The following is a 15,989-nucleotide window of genomic DNA, read 5'->3' as shown; positions in this document are numbered from 1 at the left end:
CAGAAATCCTGGAGCTTTTCCTCAGTGTTTTTGTGAAGATGGCTGTGCAAATTCCTTGGAACTGGAGATCCTCTGGAGCTGGAGGGAGACTGCTCCACTCAGCAGGGACCTGCTGCACTGTCACTTTGGGGTGACACCACTCTGGGGTGGCTTTGCCATCATCAAATCTGCTGCCAGGCTGGAAATAGGGACACAAACTTTGCAGCATACAACTCTTACGTTTCCATTCTCAGCTGCGTTGTGCTCACCTCCTGCTTAGTACAGGGTTAATCTCTCCTGCAAGAGGGGTAAAATTGTCTCAACATTGCTGTTTCTTGTCTGTCTACCTTGCCAATTTATCTTTATTCATGGCCTGTGCAAGGCACTGGTTGAAGGACATGTTGCTCCAGGAGCAGCTGGAGTAAGGATGCCTGGTTTGCTTTTTTTTTTTTTTTTTTTTCTTGTTCAGTTTTGCACTTAGAAAATGAGCAAATATTGTTTGGATTAAAGGAAAAGAAAAAGTCTGCTATGTAAAATTTGCTCAGAACTCTGTATCCCTCTTTGGTTTAATCATCTAAGTACAAATGAGATTTTCTGTTGGGAAGTAGTTTTATATGGATTTGTGTTCCTTGCCCTTGTGCAGTAGTACTGCCAATTATATTTATTAGCCCTAAATATTAAACAGCTGGAAGGATTCCATTGTATATAAATAAGACATTTGAGACCTGGAAGGTTGCCATTTCTAATACAGCCAGCTGGTGCTTTTTACAGTTACATTCAGCACAACACTACTGAATTTCACTTCCATTGAGTGTTGTGTTAATGACAATAGGAGAACGTGGGGTGGTTTGGGATTTCTCTAGGAAATGCCATTGTGCAAAAGTACATTGTTCTGAAAGACTGGCTAGCAGAGAAATGCTATATTATGCACCTGTTTTGTGCATTTTGATGTAAATATTTTTTTTGTTTATGTGTTTTGCTGGCAAATCCAAAACAAGAAACTGCAGGAGCTTTTCAAATGTGAATTTTTAAGTGTTCTTGTGCCACAGATGTTTTTCAATTTCTCTGTTGTGGTGCTGTTTTCCCATTTAAGTAATGGTTTCATTTTTTAAAAATCCTGCTTGCTGATGCTTCTGAAAGCATTTGCTCGTTCTTTGATTTAATTTTTTTTTAAAAGCAGGCATCATTGTTATGGTACAAGAAATAACTAAAATAATAACAAAAATATTGCCCCACTATTTTTTGTTCCTTATCTATTTGCTAGAAAACTGAGGCATAAATGTGGGTGAGGGATATCTTCCTGTTTAGGTAGCCAGCAAACACTTTGGAGAAGTGGATTCTTCCCACTTTTGATTGACTGTGTCCTGATTATTTCTTGATAACCACTGCCTGTGCGGGTGGCTACATCCAGTTTTTGGAGCTGTGTAGTGCTTTAGGTGAAGCAGAGGATGGTGCTGGACAACCTGATACTTCTGTTTTTGTGTTATTATTTAACATTTACAGAAGCTGATTGTTAGGAGCTAAATGTCATGTCTAACATCGTGTGAAATAATTCCTTGAAGACACATTTTTTTCACCAGATTGCCACATCCACAGCTTTGTGTGAGATCTATCTTGGATAAATTTCCATCTCTGAAACAGCCACACTTAGAGGCTGAATCTTACCTACTTTATTCAATGCTTGTGGAGAAAGGTGATTTTATAGAAATTATTGTTCAGTACAGATTTCAGCCACAGGGACTGTTGTGTTGAGAACTTCCCAAAAGATCTGCTTAACTTGTGAGATAAATAAGATTAAAAATTGCTTCTCCAGGAGTTATATAGCTTAGGAAAAAAAAATGAAGCTGTAAATGCTTTTCTTGTCCAAGCTGTGGAGGGGTGTTTGAATGCTGGATTCAGATGTCTGTTAGGAAGTCAAATGTTTTCCTGCTTGTGGTGACCTTTTTACCTCACTGTGATTAAGAGGCTTTTTCTTGCTGAAGGGTGAGAATCAGCTGTCCTTACAGATATGATGATGAAGTACTCATCTCTCTGCCAGTTAGACATGGGAGGGAAAAGATGGTTTTCCTCATCTTTCTGCAATTTCGTTTGATTATTGGTTGAGTATTCCCTTGATAAGGTGTGCTCTCCTGCTTTCTCAATATTGTTTATGTGTGCTTAGCTTCTGTAAGACCGTTATTTATTATAATATTTGTTTTATTTCATGGTTCTTTAAAATCAGCAGCATATCTGCATGGATCACAGATCTGACTGGTTTGGATTATTTGGGATAAATCTGGGGATAGTTGTATGGTAAAATGCTGGAGCTCAGTTCTTCTTGGGCAAGTTTAGTATCTGGATACTCTAAATGAGTTTCTCATCTCACCTGAACACTCAACAGACAAGATATTAATATTTTGTCTTGGTTGTAATTCTGAAACTCTTTTGCTTAGCTATGAAGAAACCCAGGTTTTAGGTTGAAGCTATGACTGTAACAGAGTCTGTTTCTTATGAAGGTTTATGTGATGGAAATGATAATTTCACTGTGTGTATAACTTAATCAGAAAACTCTTGCAGTGCAACTTATTCTTTCATTTACAACTTAGGAAAAAAAAAAACAACTTAGAAAAACCTAAAAAACTCTGGCTAGAGCCAGTGGCCTGAGGTAATTTGATTTTTGAATGTCAAATGCAGAAAAAAAATTTCCATGGTACTTTTAAAGTTTCTTAAAATCCTAAATCTGATCATTCTCTGTCTTCTGATCTCAGCTGGGTGGTATTTATGGGCCTTGAATCAGCATCTTTGGTGATATTATGAGAAAAGTTTCCATACTGATGAGCTGCCCTGGAATGCATTCTCCTATAATATGATCATCACAGGGATTTTGTTAATAGCAACCTTTCAGAGCTCTTGCATCCTGCTACTATTTTGTGAAGCTTTTAAACAGCATGTGGGGAGGTTCTTTTTTTTTTTTTTTACTTAGACTTGAATTATTCTAATGCTCATCTCAAGCTGGAATTTTATACTTTGTAGTTTAACAGTTTTATAGCAATGTGATGCTGACTGAAAAAAATGGGATTTTTTTTTGCAATCACACAGTTGCATATATGTTGCATTGTAAATCACAAAATATCCCTCTGTTTCTTATTGTAATTCAGACTTCTTTAAAAATTATGATGGATAAAAAGACACAAAAAGTGATGTCACAGGCAGGATGAGAGAATTGAGCTCACTCATGTCCTAGATTCCCACATTGAGAGGGAGCTTTTCATTAGACTGCTCATGACATCCTGGAAACGTCCTACATTCACTTCTGTACATTTTCTTTTCTAAAGAAATTGCAAGAAATAAACCAAAGCCATAAGTCCAGCACAGTGAAGAAAATTTTCTTCTTCAGATCTTGGAGAAGAAAATAGTTTTTGGCCCAACTTTGTCACTCAGGGACATGAGTTAGACCCTCTCATTGGGGATCTGGAGGTTTTTCTCCACCACTGAAAGCAATCTCTTGTTTCCTGTCATTAACAGTATCCAAAGAAGATTTTAAAAAGTGAAAAGCAAACAAAAGAACATTTTCCAAAAGCCAGATTACATGCTGGGAAGGGAGTGGTGCTATGGCACTTCTGGAAATGCTTCAAAATTATTGAAAGTGCCTGAAGACATCAGGGAAATATGACAGAAATAGTGTATAATAGTATGAATTCAGAAGCTGTGGCTCACATCATCCTCTCATAGAGCCCTGACACTTTTTTATAAACATCTTCCCAAAAAATTTTTAATTTATCATTCCTATTGGACTTGGAGGAGGACAGTCCTGTCATTTCATCATTCCAGAATTTAGGACTTGCCTATTAATTTCCTCTCTAACAATAGCCAAGACTGATAAATATCCATTAGTTTTGTACAGTATTGAAAAAAACTCCAGCTGGGACAACTCTGCAGTGTAATGCTTCATGGACCAGAGCTGCTCAAGATTTAGTTTTTATTTGTCACTTTAGTGTCATTTGGTTGATAATAAATTAGGCCAATGTCCCTAGGTTGGGTTTGTTTTGTCCATGGCAGTAACAGGTGAGTGATCTCTCCCTCTCCTTATCTCGACCCACAAGTCTTTTGTTGGATTTTCTCTCCCCTCTCCATCTGTTTTATTATTTTCCCTACTTAATTCCATCCCTGGAATAAGAATTTATCTCTATTTATTATTTTTTAATTTTTTGAAAAGAAGTTTTTTAACTATTATAACTTTGTAGAACAAGTTGAACATGTGAATTGCAAGCACCAAAATAAAAATTAAACCAAGTTACGAAAACAAGTGTTTGAGAAACCTTACTTAATGGAAAAACCTCAATGTTTTTGATTATCTGTTTACCATTAAGATCCTTTTAAATGGCAATACAGAGGCTTACTGGGAAGACTTAAATGTATGAGCAATGCAAATGTTCTGCTTGCTTTTTACTTTGATCATGATAATTATTGAATTCCCAAATGTACTCAAGTGTGGTACATGTTGGGATTTGAATGCTCTTCCTGTAGTTTTTGTGACTTATTTAATTTTTTTCTAATGAAATAACTTCAATCTCCACAATTTTATAACTGTTAAAGTATCTTAGTCAAATTAGCACTGAGACAGTGGCATTTCCCTTCAGCAATGCTTCAGCATTAAATGATAGATCTAAAATTTTGTTGTTCAAGTAAGTGGATTAACACAGACTTCCAGGCAATTTGATCTTCATTGAAAATTACTGAAATTATAATTGCATGAAGTTATTAATTGAAACTTCTGGATGAAGAACGTAGTAGTGATGCTTTGTTGTGCAAGTCCTATATTTACATTAAAAAGTCTGTTGGATAAGAAACTTCTGGCAAAAAAAAATATCATAAGACTTGTTCAGAAAACTAACATCTTGCTGTGGAGATGTTTTAAACTGTGCCAGTTCCTGGTTTTGCCTCAATCTCCCACTGGACATTTAAAATTGAACTGATTAGAAATTACAGGGAAATGATAACCACTGAATGACTTCTGAATCAGTGCAAGCTGCTTAAAATGTCTCTAAAATTTGGTTTCATTATATAATCCTATCTAGTTTCATCCAGGTGTTGTTACTCAGTATTTATTTGTCCAGGTAAGAGCTGCAGATAAATCAGTGCATCCCACTTCACTGGAGGCAATTATGGCTCTTTGAGGCAGGGTTGGCTCAGGGCCTGTGCTTGTGCAAGGACATCTGTCAGAGGAGGGTCCTTCACTCAGTTTGGGAAGCTGGCAGAAGCTGGGAGCCAGGGTCCAGCTGCCTCTTCTGCAGGCAGCAGCTCATCCTTGTGTGGCTGGTGCCAAGCTCTCAAGTGGCCATGGGCTCCAGTGTGGTAATTCTGATTTGAAAAGTCCCTGCACTGTTGTCTCTCTTTGGAAATAAATTCTGTTATGGCATGCTGCAGCATATCAGCTGCTGTAGACACATTCAAGGTTGTGTTTTAAACTCTGTTGAGCTAGTCAGGAAGAGATAAAACTTGTGTATAGTCAGGTCTGTAAAGTGAATTGCAGTAAACTTGGTTTCAATTAAAGGAAAGAGTATTTACACTGCTTTTATCTGCTGGTTTAATGACGTGGTTTAAAATCACATCTTCAGTGCTGTGTGGACAATTTCATTGTGCAGACCAACTCTTAGTCAGATCAAAACTTCCTTAAATTAGTGGGTTGAGACTGAGAACTCTCAGATGCTACTCTGATATGTCCATGGGTTTTTTTCCCTTTCTTTGTATATGTGTGTGATGTACATGCATTGTAAACCCAAGAAACTGTAAGCACTTCTGCACCATGATTTTTGTCTCCGTAGTGGGAATAGTTCTTTCCTCTCCTACTGTCTGCACTACACTAAAGTTCTGTAACAAAAGGTGCTTATGTAAAACCAGTAATTATTAGACTGAGATCTTCAATAGGAGATTTATATTACTTGGTTTTTGAGGGAAAATGTTTTTCTGGTAGAAATTCTTCTTTGTCTCCCTTCCTCAGGAGTGGCAGTGACTTCTTGATTCTCCAGTTTTTGGTGTGTGTTTTTCTTATTTTTTCCCTATGATTGGGTAAATATTCCTCTTTGGTAAGTATGACTTTGGACACCAGGTAGAACTGGTGCATGGGTAATTCTCAAGTAGGAAGTCCCTTCCTTCATGTTTTGGGTCAAGAAAATTTGTCAGCTGATGACGGCTGTGAAAACAAACCATGACCCTGTGTTCTTACCAAACCATTCCAGTGTCACAGCCTATGTAGTCCACAGAAGAACCAACTATTCAAGATATGGTAAATTGGTAGTATTTCTTAATCCATTTCAACCCCAGTTTCCAGAGTTGTTTGTCCAGAGTACATTTATCCCAAGGAAAATCAATTGTCATGCTTTGAATAAATGTAAAAATGTAACATTTTATTGAGACTGTATGGCATTTCAGTTGGAGCCGTTGACTTATGTTTAATCTTAGAAATAAAGCTGGTTCTAGCAGTGCAAATGTGTGTTGTCCTTGAGGATTTCTTCCATCTGAGGTGAGTGTAGTTGTTGTAAAGGTGTGGAATTGTGGGTGAAAGGACAGCACTGCTTATTGTTTAGGAAGTCACAGGTTTTTGGTAATGCAAAACAGCTGTAGCATCTCTTTCATCCACCTTGAAGTAACTTGGTAAAAACTGACTTATTAATGGGGAATTCTATGATCATTTAAGATGTTTTTAGTTTTGGTTCAACCAGACCTTATTGTTTATTTTATAGTGATGACCAAGAAAAATTGTTTTTGCTTTTTCACAGCTTTTGGTCTAAATCTTATTTTTGTTGGTATAATAATTAATCTAAAAACATTTTATTTATTTTATTTTTTTATTTTGTTAATCCAGTGGGAAGAGATCAGCGGTGTTGATGAGCATTACACCCCGATCAGAACTTACCAAGTGTGCAATGTCATGGATCACAGCCAGAACAACTGGCTGCGGACGAACTGGATCCCGCGCAACTCGGCCCAGAAGATCTACGTGGAGCTCAAGTTCACCCTGAGGGACTGCAACAGCATCCCCCTGGTGCTGGGCACCTGCAAAGAGACCTTCAACCTCTACTACATGGAGTCTGACGATGACCACTTGGTCAAGTTCAAGGAGCACCAGTTTACAAAGATCGACACCATCGCGGCCGACGAGAGCTTCACCCAGATGGACCTCGGCGACCGAATCCTCAAGCTGAACACGGAAATCCGTGAGGTGGGGCCCATCAGCAGGAAGGGCTTCTACCTGGCCTTCCAGGACGTGGGCGCCTGCGTTGCCTTAGTGTCGGTGCGGGTGTACTTCAAGAAGTGCCCTTTCACCGTCAAGAACCTGGCCATGTTCCCAGACACGGTGCCCATGGACTCCCAGTCGCTGGTGGAGGTGAGGGGCTCCTGTGTCAACCACTCCAAGGAGGAGGAGCCCCCCAAGATGTACTGCAGCACGGAGGGAGAGTGGCTGGTGCCCATCGGGAAGTGCTTGTGCAACGCTGGCTACGAGGAGAGAGGCTTTGCGTGCCAAGGTAACGATGCCCTGCGTGCCCGGAGCTCTGCTCTGGGCTGGGGCTCCCCCTGCTCCCTGGGTTGGGTTGTGCTCCTTCTCTCCAGGTTCTGGATCTCTGCAGAAATATCAATCGGTTAGGTGGGAAAATTGCTGTGGAAATGGGGTTGGTTCAAGCTGTGTTAATGATGTAATTTGCTAAAAATATTTGGTAAGAATCAAAAGCTGATTTTTAATAACATATTGCGCGGCAAATCTAGCCTCTCCTACCACTCTTGGACCTTCTTCCAGTTTACAATCGTTTTCTAAAATGTTTGTGTCAAAAAAGTGATTTTTTTCAGTGTCTTTTTGTCTTCTAAACTTTGTGTCTTGATATATGACTTTTGCCAATGAGCTGTGTTGATTAATTGGTTGGTAAAACACATGTTGTATTTCTCCTGTAGCATAATTACTAAATGCAGATACACTTGGAAAATTAATAGTTAAAGTATATTCATTAATACTCATGTATTTTAACTCAATTTTCTCCAAACTTTCAATTTCTGCAAACTGTGGTTATGTGAATGCTCCCAAGAATAAAAGTACACTGGGGATTTGGATTTTTTACAGAAATGGTCTTTCAAATCTTAGAGAAATGCATGTTGTATTTACTAAATTTAGTATCAACCAAGATGATAGCAGCTAACATTTTGATGCTTTTTATAAAATTACATTTTGAAATTTGATTCAGTCTTTTCACAGTGTGCCTTGAAGGGTGTTGGCTGTGGCAAGGGGACTTCTGTTAAATACATAAGTAAAAATTAAACAGTAATGTCTGGAAATCACATGGTTGGAAGCAGAATAACTGAGATGTTTACTGTGGGGTGTGTGTATGTGTAGAACAGAAATTTAAGGTATTCTGAACCTGTTTGGGACAGTGCCTACTCCTTTTTAATCAGTCCTACAGCAATACTTATGTCAAACAAGTAAGTTCTGGGGAGTTACTGAGAACCCAACAAACAATATAGCCATGACTTTCTCTCAGAAAATGGCAGGTAAACATCTGGGGGAAGGGGTAAGAGTGTTCTTGCTTTGACTTTTCTTTTAAGTAGATTTTAAATAATCTTTTGCCCTTGAATAAATTGAGTAGCCAGGTCTGAGGATGCTTGTCTGAGGTTGGATACTGTTATTTATTAAAAAACAACGTGAGCTCTTCTGTTAAGAGCTGAATTCAGGGGAGGATATTTTATTGTTCAGAAATGCTTTATCCGGGGCCTCCTACAGCTGCACTTAGAAATGCTAAAACATGAGTGAATCCTTTATCCTCTGTGTATATTCTTGCTTGCTGCAGAGCCTGTGTTGCTGTAAATGGTTGGAAGCTGTTGGTTTAGAGTTTCAGTCACATGTGAGCTTAGAGGGACTACAACTGAGCAAAAGTAAAGCTAAATAAATTAAACTAAACTTTTATTAAAAACAAGTTCTCAAATGCTTGAGGCACGCAAGGCAGCTCCTACTGAGTTCTGCAGAGAAAATCAGACCATAGAATGAATATATTTTTCTGGTTTGGTTTTTTTTCTTCCTCACTCACAGTTGATCAAGGGGGCTTTATATGATGAAGCCATTAACAATAGCAACAGGTCCTTCTGGTTTATTCTGATTTAACATAGAATGTTCTGCTAACTTTTATTGGAAGTCATATTGATCAGATCCTTTCAGTGTGCTGTGATTGAAGTGGCTCTTTAAAATCAGGAACTCAAAACTTGATGTTTGTTGGCATCAGTGGTGCAGCAGGAGTTGGAAAATTCAGAAAACCTCTTCAGCTTTGACCTCAGGATCAAGGTTGCTCCTGCATCTTTCCTTTTCTTTTTCTTCTCTCCTTCTCTTCCTCTATCTTTTAGGGTGTTTAAGGATTTTTGTGTTTGTTTGAGGTTTTTTGTTTTGTTTGGTTTGTTTTTTTTTTTTTTTTTTTTTTTTGTTTGTTTTTTTTTTTTGTCATTGAAAGGGCAGTAGAATCAGGATTGTGGCAATGGAACCCCAAAATGGTGTTACAGCATGGGCTGGAATGAAGGCATAACTTAGGAAAAATAAGTTTCAGTTGAAGTCTGAAGGAGTAATTAGTAGCAGAGGTTATTGTCTTTCCAGTGGCTGAAAACATTTAAGGGCTTCTCAAGCTCAAGATCTTAAGAGATGACTACTTGATCCAGTGTTCAGACTGTTCCTGATTTTGTTTGTTTCCATAATGCTGGTTTCATAAACAATGTCATTTTGCATTAGCAGGAGATTATCACTGAGGACTAAAATGGTATAAGATCAGCCTGTTTGAATTCCATTCAGAACAGCTTTTCTTTGTACTTGGAAAATAAGGCATAGTCATGGCCTCCCAAATAATGCAAATGTCACCAATTTCCTTGACTGCTTTCTTTCCTCTGCATAACCAAGAAAAGTCAACATAAACTCAGACCATTTTTTATTACTGGTGCATATTTTTATAACACATTTGTGTGTAAGCTGTGAAAAGCCAGCTCAGCTGATGGGTTCTTTCTGTGTGGAATATTGTTCTGCTCTGGATCCTGTTGACTGATTTTTTCCTGTACAGCAGCAACATCCCTACCTGTCAGTCAGCCAAAGAATTTCACTGTGACCATCCTTGTCCTCTTTATTATGTGTTTGTGGAGCAAAGATTTCCCAAAAATTATACACTTGAGATTAACAGCTTAAGATTTAATTTAAGCGAGCTTGAATGCTCTTTTGAAGGCTTCCAACAGGTGACCCTCTAGACCAAAACCAAATTTTCTGGCTCTGGTTATCAAACGAAAAATTTAAATTGGTGGGCCTGAACAGAATGACTCAAAAAGTACAGAATAACATTTTCTGCATGGTGTTGTTTCAAGGTATAGTTCTAAATTTTAGTTGCTGGAATTGAGTAAGTCTGAACTGTATGTTTCCTATGTAATGCTATGTAATAAAGTTGTAAGTTTTAATCATGAGTGACTGATACATTTTCTATAGCAAAGCCAGAAGGAAAAAGAATGTAACCCAACAGTTTTTCCTTATGTGTTTAACTTTTAGCTATTAATCAGGGGGATTGAATGGGAGAAAAGGGAGTGAGGGGTAAAGGAGGGAGAGGGTAAGTTCACCCACTGTGCCTGGTTATTGCAAAAATTACTTCACAAAATTTCCCCTAACACTAAATTTTTCAGTGCTTCAAGTTGTGCGGTGAGCATCTCCTGAATCATATTTCTCTCTCTGAATTTCTGGAGATATGAAAGGAATGCCATCTGTGGCTGCTAAATCTGAACCATCACATCCATTGCTTAATTCTTTGAGTGGAATGACTGCTGCACTTGAGGTAAAAATATGTAAAACATCATTAATACCAAGGAAGCAAAGCATTTCTCCAGACTTCTTTTTTTCCTCTATGCTTTAAATAACCATTTTGTCTCTGCATAAGTAAATCTAATTTTTACTTTTCTAGGTCAGTAGGAAAAAAAAATATGACTTTGCATGTAAAGATAAAAAGATACTGTGAGGAACTACTCAATTTTGTGCAAGTGAAAAGAGAAAGAAGACAGAAATGTTTTTTGCAACTGCAAAGTTTCCCTTGGAATTAATTGAGTGGCTTGGATGTGTTACACTGCAAAAAAAGTGTGGCCTTAACTCTTAGACTCTGCACAGGAGAAATTACATTTAATATTTGTAGGCACTGATCTTATGGAGATCGTACAATATAATGATGGAGCTATCAAAAAGTTTCCTTTTACATGAAATGTGGAAAAACTGAGGATTCAGATTTTTAAAGCAGAGGTCTGAGGTGTGTTTTTTATTCCTTTGGTTTGTAATGTTTTGATTTTAAAAAGCAGAAGAGATCCTTTTTAAAAGGACTCTTAATCTTTCAAGCTGGTAAACTAAAATGACAGCAGCTATAAATTATGAATCACTTTATTTGTAAAATATTCATTGTTTTGATCCACTTTATATTCTGTAAGTACATAAACAGAGCACAGCAGTGAAGGATTTACCTTCCTGCTTAGAATTTATTTAACTCTTAAAAAAGTTATGTCCAACATGTCCAGATGATTTTCATGGGAGAATTATGTTGCATTCAATACTTCCTAAACATCCCAGTCAACTTTTTATGTAACATTTTCTTACTGTTACAAATTTGGGAAATATTCTCCAATTTGTTCCTAGTAGATATAAAAATGCAAGTTTTTAAGGGAAAATTTATTTGGTACAATATTGTGATTTTTTGGACCACATTTGTCACAAATCCTGAAGAAAAAAGAATTTCTGAAATTATTAGAAAAGAGGGGTTTTTCTGGTACAATACAATGCACATTCTTTCATATATGTAAAGAAAGTATTCTTTCAGCCCTTTTAGTTTCTTGAAATAGCCTTTACTAAATTTCTTGGAGATTGTGATAGAAGTATTTAAAAACATGATTATAAATATTACTATAAAGTTTTTAACATTCAGTGATCAGAAGATTGAATGTAACATTACTGTTGAGTGTTCCTAGAAAACTTAGCAATACATCTCTCCAAGCTGTTCAGTACTACAGTGTCAATATATGGCAGGACTAGATAATTTAAAATTGAATTTTTGTATTTAAAACCAGATGGAAAATAGAAAGATTCCCTCAGAAATAATGGAAATATTTGCAAAAGTGGTAATGACTCACAAAATGCAAGTTAATATAGTTGTATGTTTGTTGAATCCAGATATGTTACCACTTTATAAGTGTTTGCTCTGCCATTTTGTGGGTGTTGGCAGTTTTTAACTTGTCTCCCTTGCCTGCTTTTCAAGCAACACAATGACCATCCCACTCCAAACCCTGACAAGAAAACTCCTCAAACACCCCACTGGAACCCAGGCTCTCTCCAATTTAACAACTTTGTGAAACATTTATTTGCTCTTATCCACACAGAAGTATTTGCCTTAATTCTTTGACACTCACCTGTTCAAGAGCTGAATTGGTGTGCAGGATTTTCTGCAGGAATCCTCTGGATGTCTGTCACTGAGAATCTTAAGGGATCTCCTTGGCATTTCCTTAACCTTTTCTCTGGAATGGGTTCCCTTCTTTGGAAGTTTTCAAAAGATTAAAGGCTAAATAATGAGTGTCATCCTCAGCACGTTTTGCTCACCATGCCTTGGGTGATTTTTCAGTCTTGGAGTTGCACGAAGGTTGCATTGGCAGTGACAGTTCAGGGAACTTTTTCCATTGAAAGCTTTTTCCATTGGTTTCTGTGCCACTGGCAGAGTTTATAGAGCATTTGACAATCCCTTATTAATTCCAGAGTGGGACTTATAAAGGCTAACAGGGGTTTGCATTAGCCCTGGCAGCTGGCACTAGGCTTTAAATAGAGAGCAATTGCAGCAAGAGCTGTGAGTTTTGATAGCACTCAGCTCTGAAAACCCTCTCAGAGTAAGGACCATCTTGAAAGATGAGTACAAGACGAGGAGAATCTTCTCTGAGTCTGCTGCTCCTCAGCGTGAAGCTCAAGATGTTGTCAAAACACGCTGTTGGCAGACATCTAAATAACCAGCAATTGATAGCAGACTTTATTGAAACACTCAGACTGTGGGTGAAGTAGCAGCATTTGCTTTTTCTTGGATGACAAACTCAATAACATTCAGTTCATTTGTAGTGTCTCGTCCTCCTTGCGTTTGAAATTCTGTTATTCTGTCTGAAATTCAGTATTACTCTTTATGCCGCGCCAGGAAAATAATAACTTGGACTTCACACAGCCTGTTTAGGGAGAGAAAATACAAAGTTCACTGCCTAGAGTTTGTTTGTGACTTCAGCTTTAAGTATCAGATACCCTGGCAATTAGTGTAGGTGTTGTTCTGAGGCAGGGATAGCCCTAAATGATGACAAATCCTTCCCAGGTCAAGGAGGTGAACTGTTTCACCATCATGGCTCTGTGGGTTCAGTGCTTGTCTACTGTAAGGTCAAAATTTGATGTGATAATTTAGAACAGCTGCTCTTTGACAGGAAGATTCACTTTCAGCAAGGGAAGAAAAAGCCATATGGTAAAAGTTGATGCTGTGCCAGGCCTGAATAGCTGCAGAAGTGATACAGGACAGTTCTCTTCAACAATATGCTTGAAATAAGGCATTTTACTTGCCATTGTTGTTTCCAATCCGAGTGCTTTTTTGAATTGTAACTTAACTTTTAAAACTTTTCACAAGTACTTTTTTCTAGCTATTTTCATATAATACTTTTTATTAACAATGATGGTTAATTTACAGAAAAGGGTGAGTAGCTTTAAAAATACACAGTTTATTCATAGCGATATCCAGACCACTCTTTGTACTCTAAAAACATATCAAAGTTTTATAGAATGATTGCTTCAAAATTTTCAGTTAAATTACCATGTATTTTAGAGGCTGTGTTCCACACTTGACTTCAGATGCTTTTAGCAGAGTAATTCACTCTGTAATTGTCTTTCCTTCTCCTAGAAAAAAGATAAAATCTCTGAGGTGATTCTAGTAAAGCAGTAAAATATGTTGAAATGGTCATCTGTTACCCAGCTGAGCTAAGAAAAGACCTAAAGTGTGGCAAACATACTAAAGTCAAATATTAAACATGTTCTTTGATGTTTTGCAGCCCTATACAGAGGTCACTTAGGCAGAATTTGACCTAACCTGACCAGCCCCTTTATCTCTGTAAGAGGTAACTCTGACATTTAGGTATGCACATATAGAATTGTTTATTTATAAGTGTCTTCTAGCAATTTTTTAATGCCACATTAATATTAGGATGGTGTAGAATCCAGTAAGTAAAAATTCCTCCTTTGTTTTCCTAATGAAGAGCATAATGTAGTCCTTATTACTATTATAAAAATAAACACAAGCAAATTATTCAATAATATACAATTCAAATTTAACAGGAGCATCTCCAGCTGCTGTAATGTGCCTCTTTAGATGCCAGAACAACTTGAACTCTCTGAAAGCCTAACAGATTTTTTTTTCCTGATTTTGGTAATGTGATCCTAATACTGAGATGACAGCTCTGGGCAGTTTATTTTAAGAAGCTACTCTTCAAATCTGCTCTAGGAGTTTTCAGGTTTTGCTCCCAAAAGGATACAATGGAAAACTGAAACAGGGCTGAGGGACTGTGACTTGAAGTGGAGTCAAGGTGTATTAACCACGAGCATGAGATCACTGCTGCAGCTGCAAAAGTGGAGTTATCCTGGGCAGGAGGAGGAGGAGGAGGCTGGGTGGGAAGAAGGCATTTTAGCTGAAGTAGCTGGTTAGAAACCTCAGGTAACCACAGCTAATGAACCTTCATCTTCATTAATTAACCAACCATTCCTTCAGCTGCTACTTTTATGCAGTGTGTAATGTCTCTGGCTTTTTTGACTTTGGGTGTCCAGAGCCTTCACCTCGAGCTCATAGGAATATTTGCAAATGCAGTGGATGGAATTAGGAAGACATGAAATTTTTATGTGTGCATGGCATTTAGCAAGCAATACCAGTCTTGTTTCTCACCCTGTGTGTGAGGGGATGAACTGGCAGTGAAATTAGCAGTAAAAGAGGAATCAGTTTCTGTGTCTCTTCTCTGCCCACACCAACCACAGCACATGGTGGAAGAAAGCTAAGAGTGTTTCTATAAGAGGGTCAGAATAAGAAAGAGAATCGAGAGAAAAAAAATCACCATAATAAATAAAATATACTTATTTCACTGAAACCTAAATGCTGAAATTAGTAGTCTCAAAAAAAAAAAAAAAAAAAAGTTGTTACTAAGTAAGAGGATCTCCTGAGAAAAAAAAAGGAATGCTGATTTTAGTTCAGACAGGAGTATGAGTCAATGGTGTCTTTAAAGGAGGATGTGAATCTCTATGCAAGTTTAGTCTTTGCTCAATTGCTAAAGATATTCATGTTTCTGGGGAGAAAAAATGTGGTGACTGCTTCAAGTCTGTGTTTGGGTAGGTCTCTGTCACAGTCTCACATGGGATTGGTCTGCAAATAAAATATTAAATTGTCATAATGACTGTGTTACACTGTGAGATTTAAAGCTGATGTTAGGTGCAGTAAGCAGTGACACATCTGTGTTTCAGGAGCCCTGCCTAAATGAACCTGGACTAGAAAAGGTTTGCTGTTTTCTCAAGAGCCTTCCTCTCAGAGGAAGGTGTGAATTGTCTCTCTGAATTTTGTCTGGCCAGCATTTTAATAATGTTTCTCTGATTTTTCTTTGTGTCACTGAATTTCCAAGGGCTCTGAGTGTGTACCTAGCAGTTTCTCAGAAATTATGGAAACAACTTGAGGGGGTGGACTGGAAGATCTCCAGAGGTTCCTTCCAACCCTGACAATTCTATGATTCTGTGAACTCGAAAGCCAAAAGACTGTGCCTTGTTCTTAACTCAGTGGACTGGGGGCTTTTTTGAGCTTGAAAAGCCTTTGTCCAGTGGATTTATCGCTGCTCTTCAGCGTCCTTAGTAAAGGAACATGAAATAAAGCACTTGTCAGTGATGTGACATAGAAACCATGGTCACATCTATGGCTTCTCTTTGTAGGGATGACTCAGAGGTGCAGTTTATCATC

General features: G+C 37.8%; 1 protein-coding gene across 3 annotated transcripts in view; it reads left to right on the top strand.

Annotated features, from left to right (window-relative positions):
• The window catches only part of LOC135295055 (ephrin type-A receptor 3), a 174,603-nt gene that overhangs the window by 46,564 nt on the left and 112,050 nt on the right, over positions 1–15,989 (top strand). For all 3 annotated transcript variants that reach the window (XM_064411120.1, XM_064411119.1, XM_064411121.1), the window contains one exon: positions 6,824–7,484. In XM_064411120.1, coding sequence (XP_064267190.1) covers positions 6,824–7,484 — 661 coding nt within the window. The remainder of the gene's footprint in view (positions 1–6,823; positions 7,485–15,989) is intronic.

This window comes from Passer domesticus, chromosome 2 (genome assembly GCF_036417665.1).
Source record: "Passer domesticus isolate bPasDom1 chromosome 2, bPasDom1.hap1, whole genome shotgun sequence".
Lineage (NCBI taxonomy): Eukaryota > Metazoa > Chordata > Aves > Passeriformes > Passeridae > Passer > Passer domesticus.
This window is presented reverse-complemented; position numbering and strand designations above follow the sequence as displayed.